Raw genomic sequence first — 21,644 nt, forward strand, 5'->3', positions numbered from 1 at the left:
TGACTAGCCTTCTGCAGAGTTGCAATATTTTCCACCGAGTTCAAAGCTGAACAAAACAGTTACATATACTTCATGTTCTCTAAATAAAGTATTATAATTAGGAAACGTAGAATGAAATGGGCCTTAGAAGTTTCTTCCCCATGGGCCCAGCTGTAGCACTCTAAGACCTGGTCTACACTAGAAAATTAGGTCACCATAACCATGTTGCTCAGAGTTGTGAAAAATCCATACCCTAGTTAAGCCGACCTAAGTCCCCACATAGACAGTGCTATGTGGATGGAAGAATTCTTCCATTGACCTAGCTACCGCTTCTTGGGGACTACCTATGCTGATAGGAAAATCGCTCCTGTCGGTGTAGGTAGCATCTAAACTGAAGCGCTGCAGTTGAGCAGATGTGCTGCTGTAGTATTTTAAGTATAGATATATCCCAAAACAGATTTTGAGTAAGACTAAGGTAGAGAAGAAATTTTCTTTGAGGAAGGTTTTGTGGTAAATAATGCTACAAAACATAAGATGATAAGACTTCTTATAGTTAAGTAATAGTAAAACTTATTCTACATATTTAAACTAGGATTTCTAAATATTGTAACCCAAGAAACAAACTATAATAGTTCTCTCTGCAGGAAAACAAGGGTTGTTAAAACAGTGGTGGAAGAAAGTTTCAAGTAAATAATTCACTGACTCAAATTGTATACATTTTCTGAGTTATGTGCATCAAACAGAGAAATAAAATACAATCCTTAAAGTATTTGCCATTATGCACTGTTGCTAAATGAATTTATGAGTATTTTTACAAATAATTGCTAATGTTTTATGTTTTTTTGTATAAATGATAAAACTGAAATAGTCTTTGTTTATCCACTTACCAAATAAACTGGCAAGCTTGGAGAACAGGATTCCCCCAAGACTTTTCTAGCACTATAAAGCTGAAGTATTTTTTAGGACCTGCTGTTCACTAATATGCTGTAATATTAATGCTATAATATAGTCTATCTCAAGCATGACTACAGTTTGCCAGAGTTGGAAACCTGATGAAAAGATTTTATTTCTAATATGCTTCTTTTTTTTTGTATTTTTTGAAAAAATGGAAGTAATTCTTACACGCAGGGAGTCAGATATCCAAGTGCGGTATAATTACTTTGGAAAAGCAGTCTCTTTGTTTCATCTGAAAGCCTTCTCTGAAATTCTGAGTATTGCTAAGCAGTACTGAATTTCTCATTCTCCGAAATTATGGTTTGATTCTTATATCCCACTATAATGCCCATCCCAAAACAGATCATTACTCATTCTCGAATCTGAAACTGACAGAGCTGTCATAAAAATCTTATTAACCCTCCTATTACTAAAACACCACTCACAGCTGCCAGCATGATACTTTCAGTACAAAAAATGGATTGTTTCCCCACCATTTATTCCAGGAGATTATATACACGTCTATTTAAACCTGATATTTTATTTTTATGTTAATCTCTACTAAGAATTTTTGATGTAGTGTTTGAATATGTAGCCATTATGATAAATTCTGAAAAATTATGTACTAAATCAAGAATTGAAACTGGAAATAAAACTATGAAAATATACTGCAGCACCAGGATTTAATCTTTCCAGCCATTTAAGAAAGAGGGCTAACGAGCAAATTAAGGCCCCCACACCTGCAATTAGATCCAGAGGAGCAGACCCTTGCACTTACAGTTTCTGAGCACAATCAATGAGGCTCCATACAGGTGCAAGAACAGTCTGTGTGAATCTGACTGCAAGTTGGGGCTCAGAGAAGCATAGCTTACAAATCCAGGAATTCTAAACATTTGAACATTTTCAAAGGATTGTTTGTGATGTTTCTTTTGAGGATTTAGTCATTCCCTAGAAACAGACAAAAGATTAGAATTGAATGAAGAACCAGATTATTCTGCTCTCAGAAGAAATACTGTAGCAAGTCATAATGCATAAAAGGACTAAGATCAGAAGCTACATTTTCCAGTAGGAACACAACACCAGAAAGACAGAGAAAACAAAACAGTAGCATACAAATTTAATATGAATTCTCAACAGTTCTAGCATGAGAAACACCACCACCTAGTGTTCATACGACTACAGCTATTCACAGTAAATTTATTCAACTGTATTTTGCTCTCTTATCCATAAACAAAATAATATAATATAATATAATATAATATAATATAATATAATATAATATAATATAATAATAATAATAATATAACATTTGTTTTTGTATTAATTTGTTTTTTGAAACTGTTGTAACACTTTACAAAGACTGTGTCCACAAACTATGTCTTAGACTGTTTTTGGTGTGTGACTGGGGAATAGTCACATGGCAATGTTCCTTCCTGCTCAGACTGGATGACCAAAAAAAGAAAGGATATTAAAGAGGGCTTCATGGACACATTTTTCAGAAGACTAACACATCAGGACTGTTCTTGTGATTGTGAACAATTTATGTTACTTTATGTTCTTACTTTATGTTAATTACACTGGTCTACAATTTTTGAGAAGTTGTCTGCTTCAGAGATAAAATGTGCTATTTATTATGTATTTTGATGTGCTGAATTCAAATATGACAATTAAAACAACTGATTGGCTACTGTTTCTAAGATATTTAAGTTTTTACATTTTATGTCTATGTATATTGTGTAGATAGTAGATTTTACAATCATAAATTGTAAACCTAGGTCTTTTCATGTGTTTATGGTTGCTTTACATGATAATATTTCACCTGTCCTGTTTATGTAACACTTTAAAAATCAGCAAAAGGGTTATATAAATAAAATGTATTATGAAACAAAAGGCAAAAAACTATTATGTACATAGTTTAGTCCTATTCAGTGTCTACTCGGTGCTTCTTGGCTTGTCTCTTGTATTCATTAAATGGAGCATCTCTTGTCACTGTCCAGCAATAGTCTGCAAGCATTGATGGGCTCCATTTGCCCTGATAGCGTTTCTCCATTGTTGCAATGTCCTGGTGAAATCGCTCGCCGTGCTCGTCGCTCACTGCTCCGCAGTTCAGTGGAAAAAAATCTAGATGAGAGTGCAAAAAAATGTATCTTTAGTGACATGTTGCAACCAAGGCTTTTGTATGCCTTGAGGAGGTTTTCCACCAACAACCTTGTTGTTTCCGAGAAAATGTATTGCCACTAACTGGAAGGCTTTCCATGCCGTCTTTTCCTTGCCACGCAGTGCATGGTCAAATGCATCATCTCGAAGAAGTTCACGAATCTGAGGACCAACAAAGACACCTTCCTTTATCTTAGCTTCACTTAACCTTGGAAATTTTCCACGGAGGTACTTGAAAGCTGCTTGTGTTTTGTCAATGGCCTTGACAAAGTTCTTCATCAGACCCAGCTTGATGTGTAAGGGTGGTAACAAAATCTTCCTTGATTCAACAAGTGGTGGATGCTGAACACTTTTTTCCTCCCAGGCTCCAATGACTGTCGGAGTGGCCAATCTTTCTTGATGTAGTGGGAATCTCTTGCACGACTATCCCATTCGCAGAGAAAACAGCCGTACTTTGTATATCCAGTCTGCAGACCAAGCAAGAGAGCAACAACCTTCAAATTGCCACAAAGCTGCCACTGATGTTGGTCATAGTTTATGCACCTCAAAAGTTGTTTCATGTTGTCATAGGTTTCCTTCCTATGGACTGCATGACCAACTGGAACTGATGGCAAAACATTGCCATTATGCAGTAAAACAGCTTTAAGACTCGTCTTCGATGAATCAATGAACAGTCTCCACTCATCTGGATCGTGAACGATGTTGAGGGCTGCCATCACACCATCGATGTTGTTGCAGGCTACAAGATCACCTTCCAAGAAGAAGAATGGGACAAGATCCTTTTGACGGTCACGGAACATGGAAACCCTAACATCACCTGCCAGGAGATTCCACTGCTGTAGTCTGGAGCCCAACAGCTCTGCCTTACTCTTGGGTAGTTCCAAATCCCTGACAAGGTCATTCAGTTCACCTTGTGTTATGAGGTGTGGTGAGGATGGGAGAAAATGTGGGTCCTGTGACATTGATGGTTCAGGACCAGAAGTTTCATCCTCTTCCTCTTCCTCGTCTGACTCAAGTGAGAATGATTCTGGTGCATCAGGAACCGGCAGTCCTTCTCGGTGGGGTACTGGGCGTATAGCTGATGGAATGTTTGGATAATGCACAGTCCACTTTTTCTTCTTTGACACACCTTTCCCAACTGGAGGCACCATGCAGAAGTAACAATTGCTGGTATGATCTGTTGTCTCTCTCCAAATCATTGGCACTGCAAAAGGCATAGATTTCCTTTTCCTGTTCAACCACTGGCGAAGATTTGTTGCACAAGTGTTGCAGCATATGTGTGGGGCCCACCTCTTGTCCTGATCTCCAATTTTGCAGCCAAAATAAAGGTGATAGGCTTTCTTAACCATAGTGGTTATACTGCGCTTTTGTGATGCAAAAGTCACTTCACCACAAACATAGCAGAAGTTATCTGCACTGTTCACACAAGTACGAGGCATCTCTGCTCACTTTGGCTAAACAGAAATGTGTCCCTTTGCAAAATCAAACACTGACAAATAAGAGAGCATGACACTGTATGATTTCTAGAGCTGATATAGGGCAATTTGTTCAGCAGAGTGATGTAAGCTTCGTTATGATTGCATCATCCATGACTTCTAGGAATAACATGATGCAATTCATATCATGTATGACGCAATACCAGCTTCAGATTGCATCATTCATTGTTTTGCCTAAAAAGCAAGTACTGTCCAAACCCAGTCATAGATTTATTCATAGATCCAGTCAAAGATGTATTTTAGTCATTTCTGGTTTAAATTGAGATCCCTTCCCTTTATAACTCACTTATCCTCCGCCATTCCCAAGTCAAGGGTCGTATATACTGACCCAATAGCATATCTTGAAAACTAGAGCCAATCAACAATGTTAAGCATCATTTTCATTCTCAGTGACCCAGAATTAGTTAAGTTTGACTACATTTATTTCAGAAGCATTTTGGCTGTAGAGCAGTGTTATTATTTACTATAGTTCTATTATGTACTTAACAAGGCAGTATATCTAGCAGCAGCGAACAGAACATTCATTTTAACAAGTCTTTCACTGGGTCATTTGCTTGTAAAAAACTACTCAAATAAGCGTCACTCCAATCTAGATCTGCCTATTTTTATTTTTTGATCTAGAGATGTAAAGCTTGAAAGGTTCCATGGTTTGTGACATTTACACCCACACCCAATTTATCCTATGAAGTTTAATAGAGAACTCAGTCTTTTCCCTAATATTTTTTAAAACCACATATAGGTGGTACAAAAGCAAGTATAAAGTGCTCTATTCAGTTCTTCAGGCTGATTTAGAACTTTTATAGGAAGGACCTTTTACACACTATATGTTTAAGAGTAATTTTTATAGAAGATGGTTGGTTTCATCCTTTTGAAATTCTACTGACCTGATTCTCAGGTCTGGGCAAGCTTGTCTTTTCCACTACCCCAGATTATGAGGCTGTTCAGGCAACTAGCTATTCCTAGAGTGCAGAAGCATTCCAGCTACTGTACCTTTCCGTTGGCCACATCCCCTATGAAATGCATTGTCACAGAACTGCTGAAATCAATTTACAGCCTGAAGCATGAAAGTTTATTACCCCATTATTGCATGAAAACTATCCAGGTAGGAATTGTGCAAAATATTATAAGAACGTAAGAATGGCCATAGTGGGTTGGACCAATGGTCCATCAAGCCCAGTATCCTGTCTTCTGACAAGTGGCTGGTGCCAGATGCTTCAGAGAGAATGAACAGAACAGGGTAATTATCGAGTGATCCACCCCATCATCCAGTCCTAGCTTCTGGCAATCAGAGGTTTAGGGACACCCAGAGCATGGGGTTGCATCCCTGACCATCTTGGCTAATAGCCATTGATGGACCTATCCTCAAATGAACTTATATCATTCTTTTTTAAACCCGGTTATACTTTTGGCCTTCACAACATCCCCTGGCAACAAGTTCCACAGTGCGTTGTGTGCTGTGTGAAGAAATATTTCCTTTTCTTTGTTTTAAATTAGCTGCCTATTCATTTCATTGGGTGACCCCTGGTTCTTGTATTATGTGAAGTGATAAATAACACTTCCTTATTCACTTTCTCCATATCACGCATGATTTTATAGACCTCTATCAGGTCCCCTTCTCAGTTGTCTCTTTTCTAAACTGAGGAGTCCCAGGCTTTTTTAATCTCTCCTCATTTGGAAGCAGTTTAATACCCCTAATCATTTTTATTGCCCTTCCCTGTACTTTTTCCAATTCTAATATATCTTTTTTAGAGATGGGGTGACCAGAACTGCACATAGTATTCAAGATGGGGGTGTGCTATGCATTTATATAGTGGCATTATGATATTTTCTGTCTTATTAGCTATCCCTTTCCTAATGGTTCCTAACATTCTGTTAACTTTTTTGACTGCAGCTGCACATTGAGCAGATGTTTTCAGAGAACTATCTACAAGGACTCCAAGATCTCTTTCTTGAGTGGTAAAAGCTAATTTATACCCCTCGTTTTGTATGTAGAGTTGGGATTATGTATTCCAATGTGCATTACTCTGCATTTATCAACATTGAATTTCATCTGTCATTTCGTTGCCCAGTCACTCAGTTTTGTGAGATCCCTTTGTAACTCTTCGCAGTCAGTGTTGGACTTAACTATCTTAAGTAATTTGTTATTGTCTGCAAACTTTGCCACCCGGCTGTTTACCCTTTTTTCCAGATGATTTATGAATATGTTGAACAGCATAGGAGCCAGTACAGATCCTTTGGGGACACCACTATTTACCTCTCTCCACTGTGAAAACTGTCCATTACTCCTAATCTTTATTCCCTATCTTGTACTCAATTACTGATTCATGAGGGGACCTTCCTTCCTATCCAATGACTGCTTTACTTCTGGGGAATTCTTCGCCAAAAATTAAAAATTCTGCATCAAAAAATTAAAAGTTTTGCATACAATATTGTAAAATTCTGCAAATTTTATTTGTCAAAATAATACTACATAATCACGCCAGTTTCAATTATTTTGTTTATTTCAAAACTAGGGTGACCAGATGTTCCAATTTTATAGGGACTGTCCCGATTTTTGGGTCTTTTTCTTATATTGGCTCCTATTACCCCCCACCCCCTGTCCTGATTTTACACATTTGCTGTCTGGTCACCCTATTTCAAAACACCTGTCAGCAAGAATGTCTCTAACAACACAGACACACACAAGAATTCCCTCAGGAGTAGAGTGTTAAAGAAACACCTATGACCAACCCAGTTCCTGTTTCTCTGCACCCACCCCCATCCAAGAGCCCAGCCGGGAGGGCAGCCACCAACAACCCCTCCCCCAGAGTCCACGCACAGGGCCCCCCGCAGCCAATACACCCAAACCTCCTTCCCCCCCAAGCCTAGCCGTGGGCCCCCCCCCCCAGCCCAGACACCAGCCCCCCTCCCTCCCAGAACCCAGCCATGTCCCCCCCCAACCCAGACACCAGCCCCCCTCCCTCCCCGAATGCAGCCGCGGCTCCCCCAGCAAAGACATTAACCCACCCCCTCCCAGAACCCAGCTGCCCCCTAGTGGCGATCAGCAGCACTGCAGTCCGTTTCTGTGGGGGAAAGGAAATTCTGTGCAAAAACCATTAATTTCTGCAAAATTCTGCATTGCACAGTGGTGCAGAATTCCCCCAGCAGTACTGCTCACTTTATCTAAGAGCCTTTGGTGTTTGCCCTTTTCAAAGGCTTTCTGAAAATCCAAGTACACTGTATCAATTGGATCACTCTTGTCCATATGCTTGTTGACATCCTCAAAGAATTCTAACAGACTGGTGAGGCATGACTTCCCTTTACCAAAGCCATGTTGACTCTTTCCCAACATATCATATTTATCTTTGTATCTTATAATTCTGTTCTTTACTATATTTCAACCAATTTGTCTACTGCTGAAGTTAACAAGTTCTTTGAAAAGAAGCCAAGATAAAGTAGAGCAGTTGTGCATATACTAAGCTAGTCTTAACTGTCCATCATGATAAACCCTTGGGAGCGAGAGATGCACAAAAGGTAAATATCTTACATTAGTAAGAAATTCAAAGTAGAAAAAGTGAATAGTAAGCTATAGTGAATGAGTTTAACACTCTGGTTTCTATTCATAAATAGATATATACATGAGGGAAGAGAAAGAAATTCACATAGATTTACACAGAAAAGGGAGAAAAGTGACCAAATCATGTAAATAGATCCCCTAATTAATACTTACTGCTCACATCTTAGCTTCCCTTATTTCTGCAGCTACAATGTTTATCCAGCTGTAGATTGTTAAGACAGTATCTTGCAGCTGCAGTGCACAGCCAAGCCCCAGAGGAAGAGCCAGAATAGGCAATCTAGGTGGTATTTCTTTTTTAAAAAGAGAAACTTTGAAATCACGTGTAAGACTATTTCTGTCAAGGACGTCAAACTTGCAAAACTTAGCAGATTCACTGCATAGCTCAAGTTAAGCAGCACTCTATATCCCTATTCTGTTCAAGTTCTTATACTGTGCCCTCACCATGGTATCTGAGCACTTGTGAGCGATGAATTAAGTGGTGTGACTGGTATCTGTCATGTACGGTGACTTTCCCATTCCTCTGCTCTTTCCAGCAGGGGAAAAAGGTGTAAGGATTTGTCTTTGTTTGGCATGAAGCACTAGGGTTTTATTACAGAAGGCCAGGTTGAAGAATTGTGCTTTGCACTTGGAACTGAAAGTAGTGAGCTTTGGGGTGATGCTTTAGAGAAAAACCACACAGCAAATCTGTAAAATTACAAAGGAGGTATATAAACCCCTTTATGCTATTTGTGGGCTCCTCTTGCTCTTGCATGTTGCATTAACATTTGGAAGTCAGAAATCCTGACTCTATGGGCAATGGTCTTCAGTTTCATTTTTGCTTGTTCAACTTTTAGTCCAAAATAATAAAAGCCTTGTGGGACAAGACTCCCTTTTCATTGTTCTTGGTGTGCCTTATGGAAACTCCCTATAAGATTTCTACAAATGGTTTAAGAAATTCACAGTAATGAACACCACCTAATTAGAGGTAGGCAAAAATTCACTAGCTACTCTCTGGGAGAGTTTTTTATTTTCAGCCCTTCCTACAGCCATATTCTATTTTTTTTAAAAGTCAATCGATTGAGATTCCTTAAAGGAATTAAAGGAAAAAATTAAGAGGAGGGAGATAAGAAATCACTATTTAAGATGAAGGTTTAAAGAAGGCAAATGTTATGGACTGAGGGTACATAGTTAGAGCTAAATTCAGACCAGTTTTAAGCAGATATAACTCCACTGTGATCAGAAATGTTACATCCCTTTGCACCAGGTAGATGTGAATTTTGCCTTTGAGAGCTCAGTTCTATGGCCAATACGCCAATATATAGCGATACTGTAGTTTCTTTTCATGATACATAGTGATCCTCACTCTGTACTAAAAGGCATCACTGAGAAAACAATTATTTTCACAGAATTAATTAAAGGAAATAGGTATAACAAGGTATGCCCCATCCTCTGCCCCCACTTTTCTTTAGCTAGCTGGTATAATGCAGTCACAAATATTATTGTAGATATAACCTAGAGTTGAAAAATAAAAGCTCCATAGCTGAGTAAGCCATGCTATGACACAAAAGAGGGTGGGAAACTGACAATGGAAATGAGCCACCTGGCAGCTGATTAAATAGCAACCAAAAATTAATACAGGTAGTTCTCCTCAAGCTGTTTAAATTGTCACCACCCTACTTACTAATCTCCTGTACGTATGTTTGCTACTTCAGCGGTCATTTAGGGCTGTTTGTGTGCAGCCAGATATGGATCTTACCATCATGTCGGCTGGGAGAATCACATCCTTTCTGTGGAGTTGCCACTCGAAGGAATATCTGTTGTCTCCATGAATGCCGGCGAGTCCTTACAGGGGTGTCATTGCCAACATCCAGCTGGCTTTGTTTAGACTCATAGTCACTAAAATTACAGAGTACAGAATGTCTTATGAATAAGTTATGACAGACACAAGAGTCGTCTAATGACATTGAAGTGTTAGGTTTCAGGGGACATAAAAACCAAAGCTATCAAGGAAGGAAGGCTGTGTCCCCCACACATGCTTGGTCAGCATCCATGTGTTAAATGGGTGAAATTCACCCCATTGCTGCAGGCCTGCACAAGGACATATGTATCACTCAAGTTAGTGATTGGGCATATGGCTTTGTGCAGAGTTTGCTTTCCAAGATTTAATGAACTTATTGTCAACATTTTACAATTTATTTTGTGATAATACCTAAATACACACAATGTGTAGCAGGTGTACATACAGAACGGTGAAAACAGTGCATATACACACTAACAAACCTTTACATTATTTGTTAACAGCACTTTTCATTTCTCTAATGCCTTTAATTAGTGGATCTCAAGGAGCTCTATTAACATCAGTTAAAACTCTCAACTCCCTGTGAATTAGATGCATATCATACTCCTTTTTCATATACATAAAATAAGTAACATAGAGGTTAAGTGACTTTCTCCAAGTCACACTATAAAAATCAGTCACAGAGCTAAAAATAGTCCCCAGAAACCGGCCTTCTATTCCTTTGGTCTAATTGATAGGCTTCACAAAGAGCGTTTTGTTAAAATTCAGAATTAAATAATGAACAACAATGATATCTGTCCATTTAAAAATCCCACTATTACCTCTTCTAGGAACTCAAATCATTCTTTATTTTTCTTTTCAGCTACCATGGATTGAGAGTGTTGAGGGAATTTGTGTTGAATGCTGAAGGGGACAAATAAGCTTCAAAGAGCACTGGTAGTAACTGATTTTCTAGGCCAGGAACCATTTCAATAGGCTCATTCCAGCCTGAGAACATTGATGTAGTGTGGGATGTATCCTGTATTTTCTTAATGGTGAACTGGTAATATGGATATGCCCCTTTGGGCAGGAGTAGTCAGATAGTGGGAATTAAAGTTGTATTATCACAACATCTGGGTTCAGAAATGGACAGCAGATCCATAGTCATTTTAGAACAGAAACCATGGTAACCTCCCGACCTTTGATGGCATCCTCATTTAGCTTACTTCATCTATTACATGCAAGTGAATGATAAATTATTAATTTCTACAAATGCATAAAGTGCTCTCAAAATTAAAACAAAGAATCCTTTGAATGATACAGTTTTACCTCCAGGCTTAAAGACAGAACCCTACCTTTTTGCGCTCCTAAAGTCAGAGGTGTTATTTTCATCTACAGGAGCCAGAAATTTTAAGAAATTTGGCACAGAGGAGGAAGAATGAAGCTTTTTCCGTAGGGCAATACGGTAGGAGATGCTGAGAGTGCAGTTGGGAAAAGTGCAGTTTAGAATGAGGAAGTGTAAATATGCAGAATAAAAAAAATACACAGTGCAAGCTTCAAAAAAAAAATACTTTCAGGCATGAATACCAAGGAAAATAAAGTAAAAACTAAAATTGTGTAACAAGTTCTACTCTGAAATCATATTTGGGTCACCTAACTGTTCCGGTATTAATATACTTTAATAAATTAATTATCTGCTATGTTCAAGGATTCATCACCCATGTTTCAACTATATTTATTTAATCCTGTAAGAATTCATGGCTATTCTATAGCCAAACAACTGCTAAAATTGGTAGGTACATGTTCCAGTTTCCTACATTTTTGGAGGGGTGGGGGTGGAAAAAAGTTGACACTTCTGTAACTGGTATGGGGAGGGAGGGCAGCAACTGAATAAGCTGACTATGCAAAAGTGCCTACTAACATAGTAACTTTCACACAATAGAATTTTCAGCATCTGATTGTCTGGGTTTGTTATTCTTGTGTGACAGGTAGAAGCACCAATCAAATCTCACTAGAAGCATTTCAGCAAATATAACTCTTGTTCCGAACCTTTGTCTCCTCAACTACCTACATGAAGCTCCTACGGCACTGGTTTAACAAAAGCAGCTGAGTTAATGACAATTTCTGTCTGGAATGGAAGCTGATAAAGTCATCTGGTGTGTGGTAACTAAAAGGTAACATTGCTAAGAACTAAGATATCATACCAAAATACGCTACTTGGGGTGGGTTATTCTGTATGGGTCTCTGTAAGTCTCTCTTGTTGAAGCTGTTCCACTTTGTATAAAACACTTGAATAGTCATTGAGCTAGAAAGAATTATTCTATAGCCTGGTGGTTAGAACGCTCGCTGGGAAGGTGGGAGACCCAAGTTTATGACCCTACTCCAATGATGAATTATTTATACACAATGGGACAGATTCAGCATGAGATTGAGATCCCCCACACCAGAATATCCCATAACCCAATGGCTAGGATGCTCTTCTGCAATGTTGGAGACACAAGAACAAATCTCTTTTCCACAACAGGCAAAAGGGGGAATTGAACCCTGGTCTCCCACATTCCAAGTGCGGGCCCTAGCAACTGTGATAAAAGTTATAAAGGGAGGCCATGGCGACACCTCTTCCCCATCTCTTTCTGTTTTGTGAATGGTGCCTAGTCCCAAAAGAAAAAATGTTTTGACTGAAACTATTTGGTGAATTCACATCAAAGTCACAAACAGTTTCAGGTTGATTAAAATTGCATTTTTGGTGAATAAATTATTCATCCAAAAAATTTCACCCATCTCTAGTTTTAGGGAGCAGGGGTCTTCTCACCATAAGGTGAAAAGGCAGAGTGAGTAGCCCTGTCTGTAATTTTCCTCTCCAAAAATGCTTTGGCTAAAAGGGCAAGAATATCAAACTATCACTTGATATTGGGAGAGTGATAGCTCAGTGGCTTGAGCATTGGCCTGCTAAACCCAGGGTTGTGAGTTTAATCCTTGAAGGGGCCATTTGGGGATTGGTTCTGCTTTGAGCAGGGGGTTGGACTAGATAACCTCCTGAGGTCCCTTCCAACCCTGATATTCTATGGTGCTGAATAACTCTCCACAAGTCAGACTTTTATTACCCTTTTCACCTGGTCAAATTTCCAACTCTTAGCAAGTCACTTTCTCCCTCTCCCCTTTTCAACCACAAAGGAGCAGGGACCAGTATCAGTGTTACTTTGAACAAGGCAGAGAGTGAAACTGAAAAATTCTGGCGAAACAGAGAGAGTGAGAGAGTCCTTGGCATCGAAGCCTCAGGCACAGTTTAACCAGCACTGCTTTCTGATTCATCACAAGAGCAACTGACCCCAACATATCAGCTGTGTGTGAGAGCACCTGAAGTAATTTCATTCAGTCAAAATGAAAAATTAGATCAAGTGCCCTATGATAAAATGCTCTGCTACAAAATGTTAGGAGAGGAGTTTACTTTCCCCTCATGTAAACACATGCCCTCTGGTAGGACTGTATTAATAATTATTATTTATTATTAATTATTATTATTATTATTCAGTCACTGTGCACATAGTGAGTGAGGATAATGCAGTGTTGTGTGTTTATGGTACAATAAAACAAAACACTCCCAAAATTATATACAGCTGCTATCTCACCTCTTTTGTGCAACATGCCCACATTGTTCTCTGCTTGAATTATGCTTTAGATATTTTAAAAAAGTGGGTGAAGAGGTCGAGGGATTAAGACGAGCTAGAGGAGAGGGAGAAGAAGATTGACCAGAACAGCTTTCAGACTCGCCAACAGATGTGCTCAAACTGAACAGTGGGATTCCAGCCATGTGGGAGGGATGAGGTAAGAAAGAGAGAGAGAACAAATCTCAGAAACAGAGAAAAATGAAATGAGATTGCTTATCTAGCCTCATTTTAAAATGTCCTACTACTGCCAGATAACAATTACATAAATTTCTGATTTACAGCTCTATCTGCAAGGCACTGAGCACTGTAACCTAATCCGGCAAAGTACAGAAGTGTTTGCTTACAGGCCCTGATTCAGCAGGGTACTTAAGCACATGCCTGTGGAAACTACCTCTAAACCAGGGGTAAGATTTTTCAAAGGAATCTAAGTAATTTACTAATCTAAATCTCACTGAAAGTTATTGGGATTTGGGCCTAAATCCCTTGGGCTCTTTTGAAAATTTTATCCTACAAATTTTTCTGAGAGCTCCATTTCCCCAACATCATGTACTTATTGCTTTTATTAGCTTGCCGTAGTATACCACTAAGGGCCCAATCCTTTGAGGATTAAGTGCTCTCAGCTGCTCCCACTGACATCCTAGGATGGGACCAAAACAGGAATGGCAAAGGAAATTAAACATATATTCAACGTTTAGCTATAGTCCCACAGTAAAATAGGAATGAACTGAGAAAGCAGAAGCAAGTAGAAAGTTTTAAGGAGGCACTTGTAAAGTTAAACCAACAAGTGCTAAATTGCACCACAAAAGCCATTTAGCATTTAAGGAACAAAAAGGTTCAAAGAAGAGACAAAAAGGCAACTCGGGTTATGTTTCCTTTTAAATAACAAAATTCTCTTTTTTCACTGTCATCATCTATCTCAAGCATTTACCTTTACCACTCTGCCTTCTGCAGGAAAAGTGAGCCAGCACAGAGACAGATTTACTACTGTCTAACTTGTGTAAACCAGCAGTTTTGGCAGAGAAACAGAAGTCTACAGACAAGAATGTTTCCACAGTAACTGGAAAAAGCCAGAGAGAGAGGGAGGGTGAGGGGTGGTGGAGGGGAAGTCCCATAAAGCTTAGTGAGATTTCACGGATGTGTAAGCAAGCCCTTAAAGGAGGACATCTGAAGAGTATTAGCAAGAAGTCTATTAAAAATTTATTTTTGTTAGTGAAACTTTGCAGCTTAATGAAGAATTGCTTTTATTGCACTGGCTGGTTAAAACTGGACCAGGGTCTGTCCTCTGACACCGATTAGAGGATTTTATCATTTTTTAAACAGGATTCCTCTTCATAAATATGAAATAGAGAGGCACCACAAGAACCAGCTATTATTTAGACTGCTTTCAGATACACCCAGCAAGAACTATTTCACATTAGTTGCACAGGCAAACTAATCTCTCATCATCCACTTATATCATGCTTGTGTAGTAAAATGGCTTTCTGACACTTACTGTGGAATTGCAAGTTTCAGGTTTCATCTCCCTCCTTGAACAATACCAAATGAGCAGAGAAGATGCTCTTAAATATAACGTGTTTTAAGCGGATGACACACTGCTCTAACACTAAGCATTACGTTTCTCTTTTGCTAAATGAACATACCTGATATGCAATGAACATCCCACAATTTGCCCCAAATATCTATCAAACAATATCCTGCTTTTAAAATGAGTCTTACTTTCGCCTGTGAGGAGTCTCTGTGCTCACTGAATGATACCTCATAAGTTTCCTTTGTGGAACAGATGGTGATGTTTCAACTGGTTCCAAAGATTCCTGGTATTCGATAGGCAAGTGACTCAATGTGTTTGCTCGCCGGCGAAAGCCTTGCTGAGGTAATTTATCAGGCTGCTCGATGGGGTGACTAACTGGGTCACTGGAGACATCTCCCACAGATCCATTGGTCTTGGCAGGAGTCTCTGGAAGTGGGCCTTCTTTTTCACACAAAGATGGTTCCTAGCAATATAAAAATATTTACCCATGTAAAATATGATTTATAAATAATAATTTGAGGTTCTCTATCCCAGGCCTATTTTTTGACACAATAAACAAATCTCCTTCCTGCTACAAAGACATTTATTTCTAAACTTTTAGTCCCAGCTGAACATTTCCTGAAAATAAATACAGTCCAACACTTACAAGCTTTCCTGCCTAAACTCAGGCACCCAAATAAGAGTGGCTGAGATTTTCAAATAGTGTTGAGAACCTGCATTTCCCAATATGCTGGTGGAAGCTCAACAACTCTCCAAGTCAGGCAACTCTTATTTAGATACCTAACTTTAGACACTATAGTTTGAACATTTAGGCCATGGTATCTCACACAATGACCTAACCTTTAATGTTTCATTACTAATCAGCAAGGCAGACACATGCTATTATATTTATGCTTTATAAAGGGAAAAAAGGCTGAATAATAGTTATCCTCAACACTTTGAAGAGGAAAACCTGAGACAAGAAAGGGGCAAATGAATATATAGTACGTTATTGTCATGAAAACTGCAATGTAAAAGGAAGCATTTCAGACTACACAGATTCCATTTACATTGAAGATTTAACATAAAACTGCACTTTTTATTGGATCCTTTTCTTAAAAAAAAAATCACTCATGATTACAAATGCAGATGCATGAGTCTATCTAGGTACTCATATTGACCCTATGCCCATTGTATCTGAGCTCCTCACAAATAATGAATTTATCTTCACAACAAACCTGTAATGGAGAACTGAGGCACAGGCACACTAGGAGTGGAACTGTGGCCCACTCAAGTCAGGACTTATTCAAGGTCACATAGGAAGCTTATGACAGAACCAACAACTGACCTTAGTCCTGACTGGTCAGTGGCCATACCACAAGACCATCCTTCCTCTCTGCTTCATATTTAACTTATTTTACTAGACTCTGAAACCATACCATCAATATATAAATTCTTTACATTTAGAAGTTTAATTCTATAGTCCTTATGAATGTATAACTCCCACTGAAATCCAAAAAGTTGCGTTTACTTTCAGTGATGTTAACTAATCACCACATTGGAATCAACAGTCCTGAAGCTGACGCATCATTTACGTTCATTGTTGCAATCTCAGAGAATGAATAATTGCCCAAATTGGGCCCACTAACCCCATCTTTTCTTAGCACCAGGAAAGAAATAATTTATAATCAAAATGCCTAAAGACAGCCTAAAATTTCTGAAAAAGAGAAAGTGACATGGAGATATCAGTTCACATCTCTTGGAGAAGCTGCCAGGATAAGAAATTCCATTATGATCTCTCAACATGTTAACTCAAAATTGCTGTTTCTTTATTAGAGAGACAAGGTGAGAGGTAATATCTTTCATTGGACAAATTTCAGTTGGTGAAAGAGAGAAGATTTCGAGGTACACAGAGCTCTTCTTCAGGTCTGGGAAAGGTACTTAGGCTATGTCTACACTGCACATCTTACAGAGACGGTTGTGTCGCTGTAAGATACGCGGTGTAGCTGCTCTTTGTCGGCAGGAGAGAGTTCTCCTGCTGACAAAATAAAACCACCCCCAAAGAGGAGCGGTAGCTCTGTTGGCGGGCAAAGCACTGTCCACTCCGGCACTTTGGTAAAACTTTTGTCAGTCAGAGGGGTGTTTTTTTCACATCGCCGACCGACAAAAGTTTTACTGATGAAAGTGTGGTGTAGACGTAGCCTTTGAGTGTCACTGCTAAACAAGGTGGAGCAGATTGTTTAGCACAAGTAATTAGCACATTATGAGAGACCATTCAATGTGAAGTGGCACATTACCACCCCTGCAGTCACAGGACAAAAAAAGAGGGTTTCAGTTTGTTGTAATAAACCATAAACCCACGGTCTTTATTTAAATAATGATTTTTAGTGTCTAGCAAAGTTATGAATTTAAGCTCCCAGGCTCATGTTTTGAAGGTGTTGTGCAGGTTTCCTTTAAGGACAAGGACTGAAAGATCAGATGTGGAGTGTTTGTTTTGTGAAAAGTGTTCGCCTAAGGGTGATACAGTATTTTTGTCTTTTATGATTTTTCTGTGTGAGTTCATTCAAGAGCTTAGGTCTGGTCTTCACTATGTTGCTCAGGGGGTGTGAAAAATTCATACCCCCCATGAGCAATGTAGTTATGCCGACCTAACCTCCCAATGTAGACAGCACTATGTTGGTGGAAAAGCTTCTCCCATTGACATAGCTACTGCCTCTCGGGGAGGTGGATTAACTACGCCAGCAGAAAAGTATTTGCCATTGCTCTTGTAGACTTGCCATTAGTAATTATCTGGTTTCAGCCATATAGTGATTATCGGGGCATTTAATGCAGTGGATGAGGTACACCACAAACTGTGATAGCAATTTGTAGGACTCATGGATCTTAAAAGGTGTGTTGTGGGGGGCATTGATCATTGTAGCAGTGGAAACATGTCTGCAGGTTTTGCATCTGCTGTTATGGCAGGGTCTGGTGCTGCTTTGAGTTGGTGGATCCTGGTGAGTGGAGAGCTTGCTTCTGACGATTAGCTTGACAAGGTTGGAGGGGGCGTTGTTTGAAGGCATGAAGAGAGGGTTTGGAAAAGATTTCTTTCAGGATGTGGAACCCATTGAGTATGGGTTGTTATTGTTTAATGATAGCCCATAGGGGTTCCAGTGTGGGGTGGTAGTCTCATATCCAAGGATGTGGTTTATGATCATACCATTGCTCAGGGGATTCAGATGCATTTTAATGTGGAGTGCACACCTGAGTTGGTTACACACATTTCTTAAGTTGCCTGCAGCAATGGGGTGAGCAGAAGGCAGAATTTAGGCCCTGATGTTGCAAGCTGATATCATGGGCAAAGCACCATTGACTTCTATGTGGCTCTGCATGGGACTAAGGATCTGCCCTCTGGGCCAGCATGCAAGAACAGAGCTCCCCTTGGTAGGAAAAAAAACCACATTCTTAGCAGCAAACTCTATCATATTACTTGTATAGCTACATTTTTCATGTCTGGTGTTTTGTTTTTCTTCCCACACAATCAATCGGATTTTTATTAATGAATTCATGAAAAAATAACAAATATAAGACATTAAAATAGACTGATTACACCTACACATCACATGATTGTAAATAATTTTACAAAAAAAGTTATCGGAAGATTCTCAATTTATTCAGTCATTATGGTGATTACTTACTTTACTTGTGCTGCTTAATGTACTGGATAAGGAGCTGTCCAAATCCACACTTCCAGAACTTTCTAGTGAACCTCTGGCTTTACTACCCTTTAGAAATAAAGTATATGAAGCAATCAGAATTAGAACACAAAAAATTGCATTCCAACAGAACATCCTTGCTGGAATTGTTAAATCACTGATTCTGCCAGTATCAAATTCAATTTCCTGAAATGCCTAAGAATAACCTGCCTCTCCACAAGAAACAGGTGCTTCCTTCAGGAAGGCCACAAATATTTTAAGGACCCTAGCAATTAATACACTCATGCAGGTCAAATTATTTTTTTTTCCAGCCAGGATTGCTGTTGGCAGCATCATATCCTACAAAATATATATGTGGAAAGGGTTTGAATAATCATGTGCTTGAGACTGAATTACAACTATTATTACAGCACCTCCCTCAGACCATAAAATGAATTTTCACATTAGGCTATCTCCATCATAATGCAAAGATAGGAATTGACTAGTACAGAGGACTGAAGACTACATCAGCACACTGGACTCATGTAGACTTTCCCAACAAACATCACCTCTGTTATACTGATTTGCATGTCTCTAGATCAGAGTGAAAATCCATAGAGTTTGGTACAATCTCTTGGACTGCAGCCTTATTAGGTTACCCAGAGGAATGCATAGAAACCTGATAATGGGTAGCTATGCAGCTGTATTTCTATGGAGCAAACATGCTCTTGACCACAGGCAGCTAATAGTTGGCTTATGTTCTGAAGCACAAAGTTTAAAGTCCTGTATGAAATTTTATTCCAGCTGCAATCGAGTAATTGTTGACATCATCATTACCATGAATAATTAATATTCTTTTTCTGAATCTTACTAACCTTTTTGCTTCAGGACTGTCTATGCTTAAGGTTTATCAATATAGTTATATTGAACAGGGGCGTGATTTTTTTACTGACATAGCTATGCCAATAAAAGCCCTAATGTAGATGCAGTTATATTCACAGAATCATAGAAATTCGGGGCTGGAAGGGACCTCAAGAAGCCATCAAGTCCAGTACCCTGCACTAAAGCAGGACCAAGCTTGACAAGGTTGGAGGGGGCGTTGTTTGAAGGCATGAAGAGAGGATTTGGAAAAGATTTCTTTCAGGATGTGGAACCCAGGGCCGGCTCCAGGCACCAGCGAAGGAAGCAGGTGCCTGGGGCGGCATGTCCGGGTCTTCCGCAGCAGGGAAGGACCCGCCACCGAATTGCTGCCGAAGAATGGAGTGGCATGATTAAGCTGCCACCGAAGTGCCGCCAATCGGCTTTATTTTATTTATTTATTTGTCCCCCGCTTGGGGCGGCAAAAAAGCTGGAGCTGGCCCTGGTGGAACCCATTGAGTATGGGTTGTATTGTTTAATGATAGCCCATAGGGGTTCCAGTGTGGGGTGGTAGTCTCATATCCAAGGATGTGGTTTATGATCATACCATTGCTCAGGGGATTCAGATACATTTTAATATGGAGTGCACACCTGAGTTGGTTGTGAACCAAGTAAACCTAGACCATCCCTGACAGGTGTTTGTCCAATCTGTTCTTAAAAACCTCCAACAAAAGGGATTCCACAATCTCCTTTGGAAGCCTATTTCAGAGCTTAACTACCCTGACAGTTTGAAAGTTTTCCCTATTATCTAACTTAAACCTTCCTTGCTGCAGATTAAGCCCATTATTTCTTGTCCTACCTTCTGTGGACATGGAGAACAATTGATCACCGTCCTCTTTATAATGGCTCTTAACATATTTGAAGATGGTTATCAGGTCCCCCCCTCGGTCATCTTTTCTCAAGACTAAACATGCCTAGTTTTTTTAACCTTTCCTCATAGGTCAGGTTTTCTAAACCTTTTATCATTTTTGTCGCTCTCCTCTGGACTCTGTCCAATTTGTCCACACATTTCCTAACATGTAGCACCCAGAACTGGACACAGTACTCCAGCTGAGGCCTCACCAGTGCCAAGTAGAGTGGGACAATTGCCTCCTGTGGCTTACATATGACTTTCCCGTTAATACACCACAAAATAATATTAGTCTTTTTTGCAACTGCATCACATTGTTGACACACATTCCATTTGTGATCCACTATAACCCCCAGATACTTTTGAACAGCACCATCACTTAGCCAGTTATTCCCCATTTTGTAGTTGTGCATTTAATTTTTCATTCCCCAGTGTAGTACTTCGCACTTTTACTGAATTTGATCTTGCTGAATTCAGACCAATTTGTTAAGGTCACTTTGAATTCTAGACCTGTCCTCCAAAGTGCTTGCAACCCCTCCCTGCTCAGGGTCATCTGCAAATTTTATAAATGCACTTTCCACTCTATTATCATATTGGTGCAACATATCTGTCCACAACTTGTACTTATACCAATATAGCTTATGCCAGTCAGGCACTTTTACACCGATATAGCAATGTCCACAAGAGGATTTTATGGCAGAGCTCTTCAGATGTTATCATATGTTGTGTAAGGGCACATTTCTTTTATCATCCTAGGCCAGTCTATATGATAAACTTTTGCTGGGATAGTTGGTCGGGGAAGTGATGAAGTGTGATTTGTAAGCAAAAAATTTCCAATGTAGACACAGTTATCCTAGCAATACTGTGATTTTGCTGGGAGAGCTTAGTTTGCTTCAGGGTGGGTAGCTGTAATAAACTACGTTGGTAAAAGTGCAATTTTGCTACTATGAACTGCATCCATGCTAGGAGTACTTTGCCAGTGCAGTATACAGGGAGAGCTAAATTGGCAAAACACTTCTAGAGTAGACCTGCCCTTAATTTAACTGAATATCTTCTTGCCCTTGTATTATGAGAGAGGATAAATGGCACTCCATGATAAATCTTCTCTACCATTCATTGTTTTGTAAAATTTATCTTGTCAACTTTTATC

General features: G+C 39.3%; 1 protein-coding gene across 3 annotated transcripts in view; it reads right to left on the reverse strand.

The window, feature by feature from the left end:
* The window catches only part of TBC1D1 (TBC1 domain family member 1), a 183,651-nt gene that overhangs the window by 53,297 nt on the left and 108,710 nt on the right, over positions 1 to 21,644 (reverse strand). The window contains exons 9-13 of one of the 3 annotated variants that reach the window (XM_065405016.1): positions 18,730 to 18,816; positions 15,301 to 15,536; positions 13,507 to 13,665; positions 11,233 to 11,352; positions 9,857 to 9,996 (exon numbers count right to left, since the gene is read on the reverse strand). In XM_065405016.1, coding sequence (XP_065261088.1) covers positions 9,857 to 9,996; positions 11,233 to 11,352; positions 13,507 to 13,665; positions 15,301 to 15,536; positions 18,730 to 18,816 — 742 coding nt within the window. Of the gene's footprint in view, positions 1 to 9,856; positions 9,997 to 11,232; positions 11,353 to 13,506; positions 13,666 to 15,261; positions 15,537 to 18,729; positions 18,817 to 21,644 lie in introns of all 3 variants that reach the window. The other 2 variants (XM_065405015.1, XM_065405017.1) reach the window with 2 other exon arrangements.

The sequence above is a fragment of the Emys orbicularis genome, chromosome 5, assembly GCF_028017835.1.
Source record: "Emys orbicularis isolate rEmyOrb1 chromosome 5, rEmyOrb1.hap1, whole genome shotgun sequence".
In the NCBI taxonomy this organism is placed as follows: Eukaryota; Metazoa; Chordata; order Testudines; family Emydidae; genus Emys; species Emys orbicularis.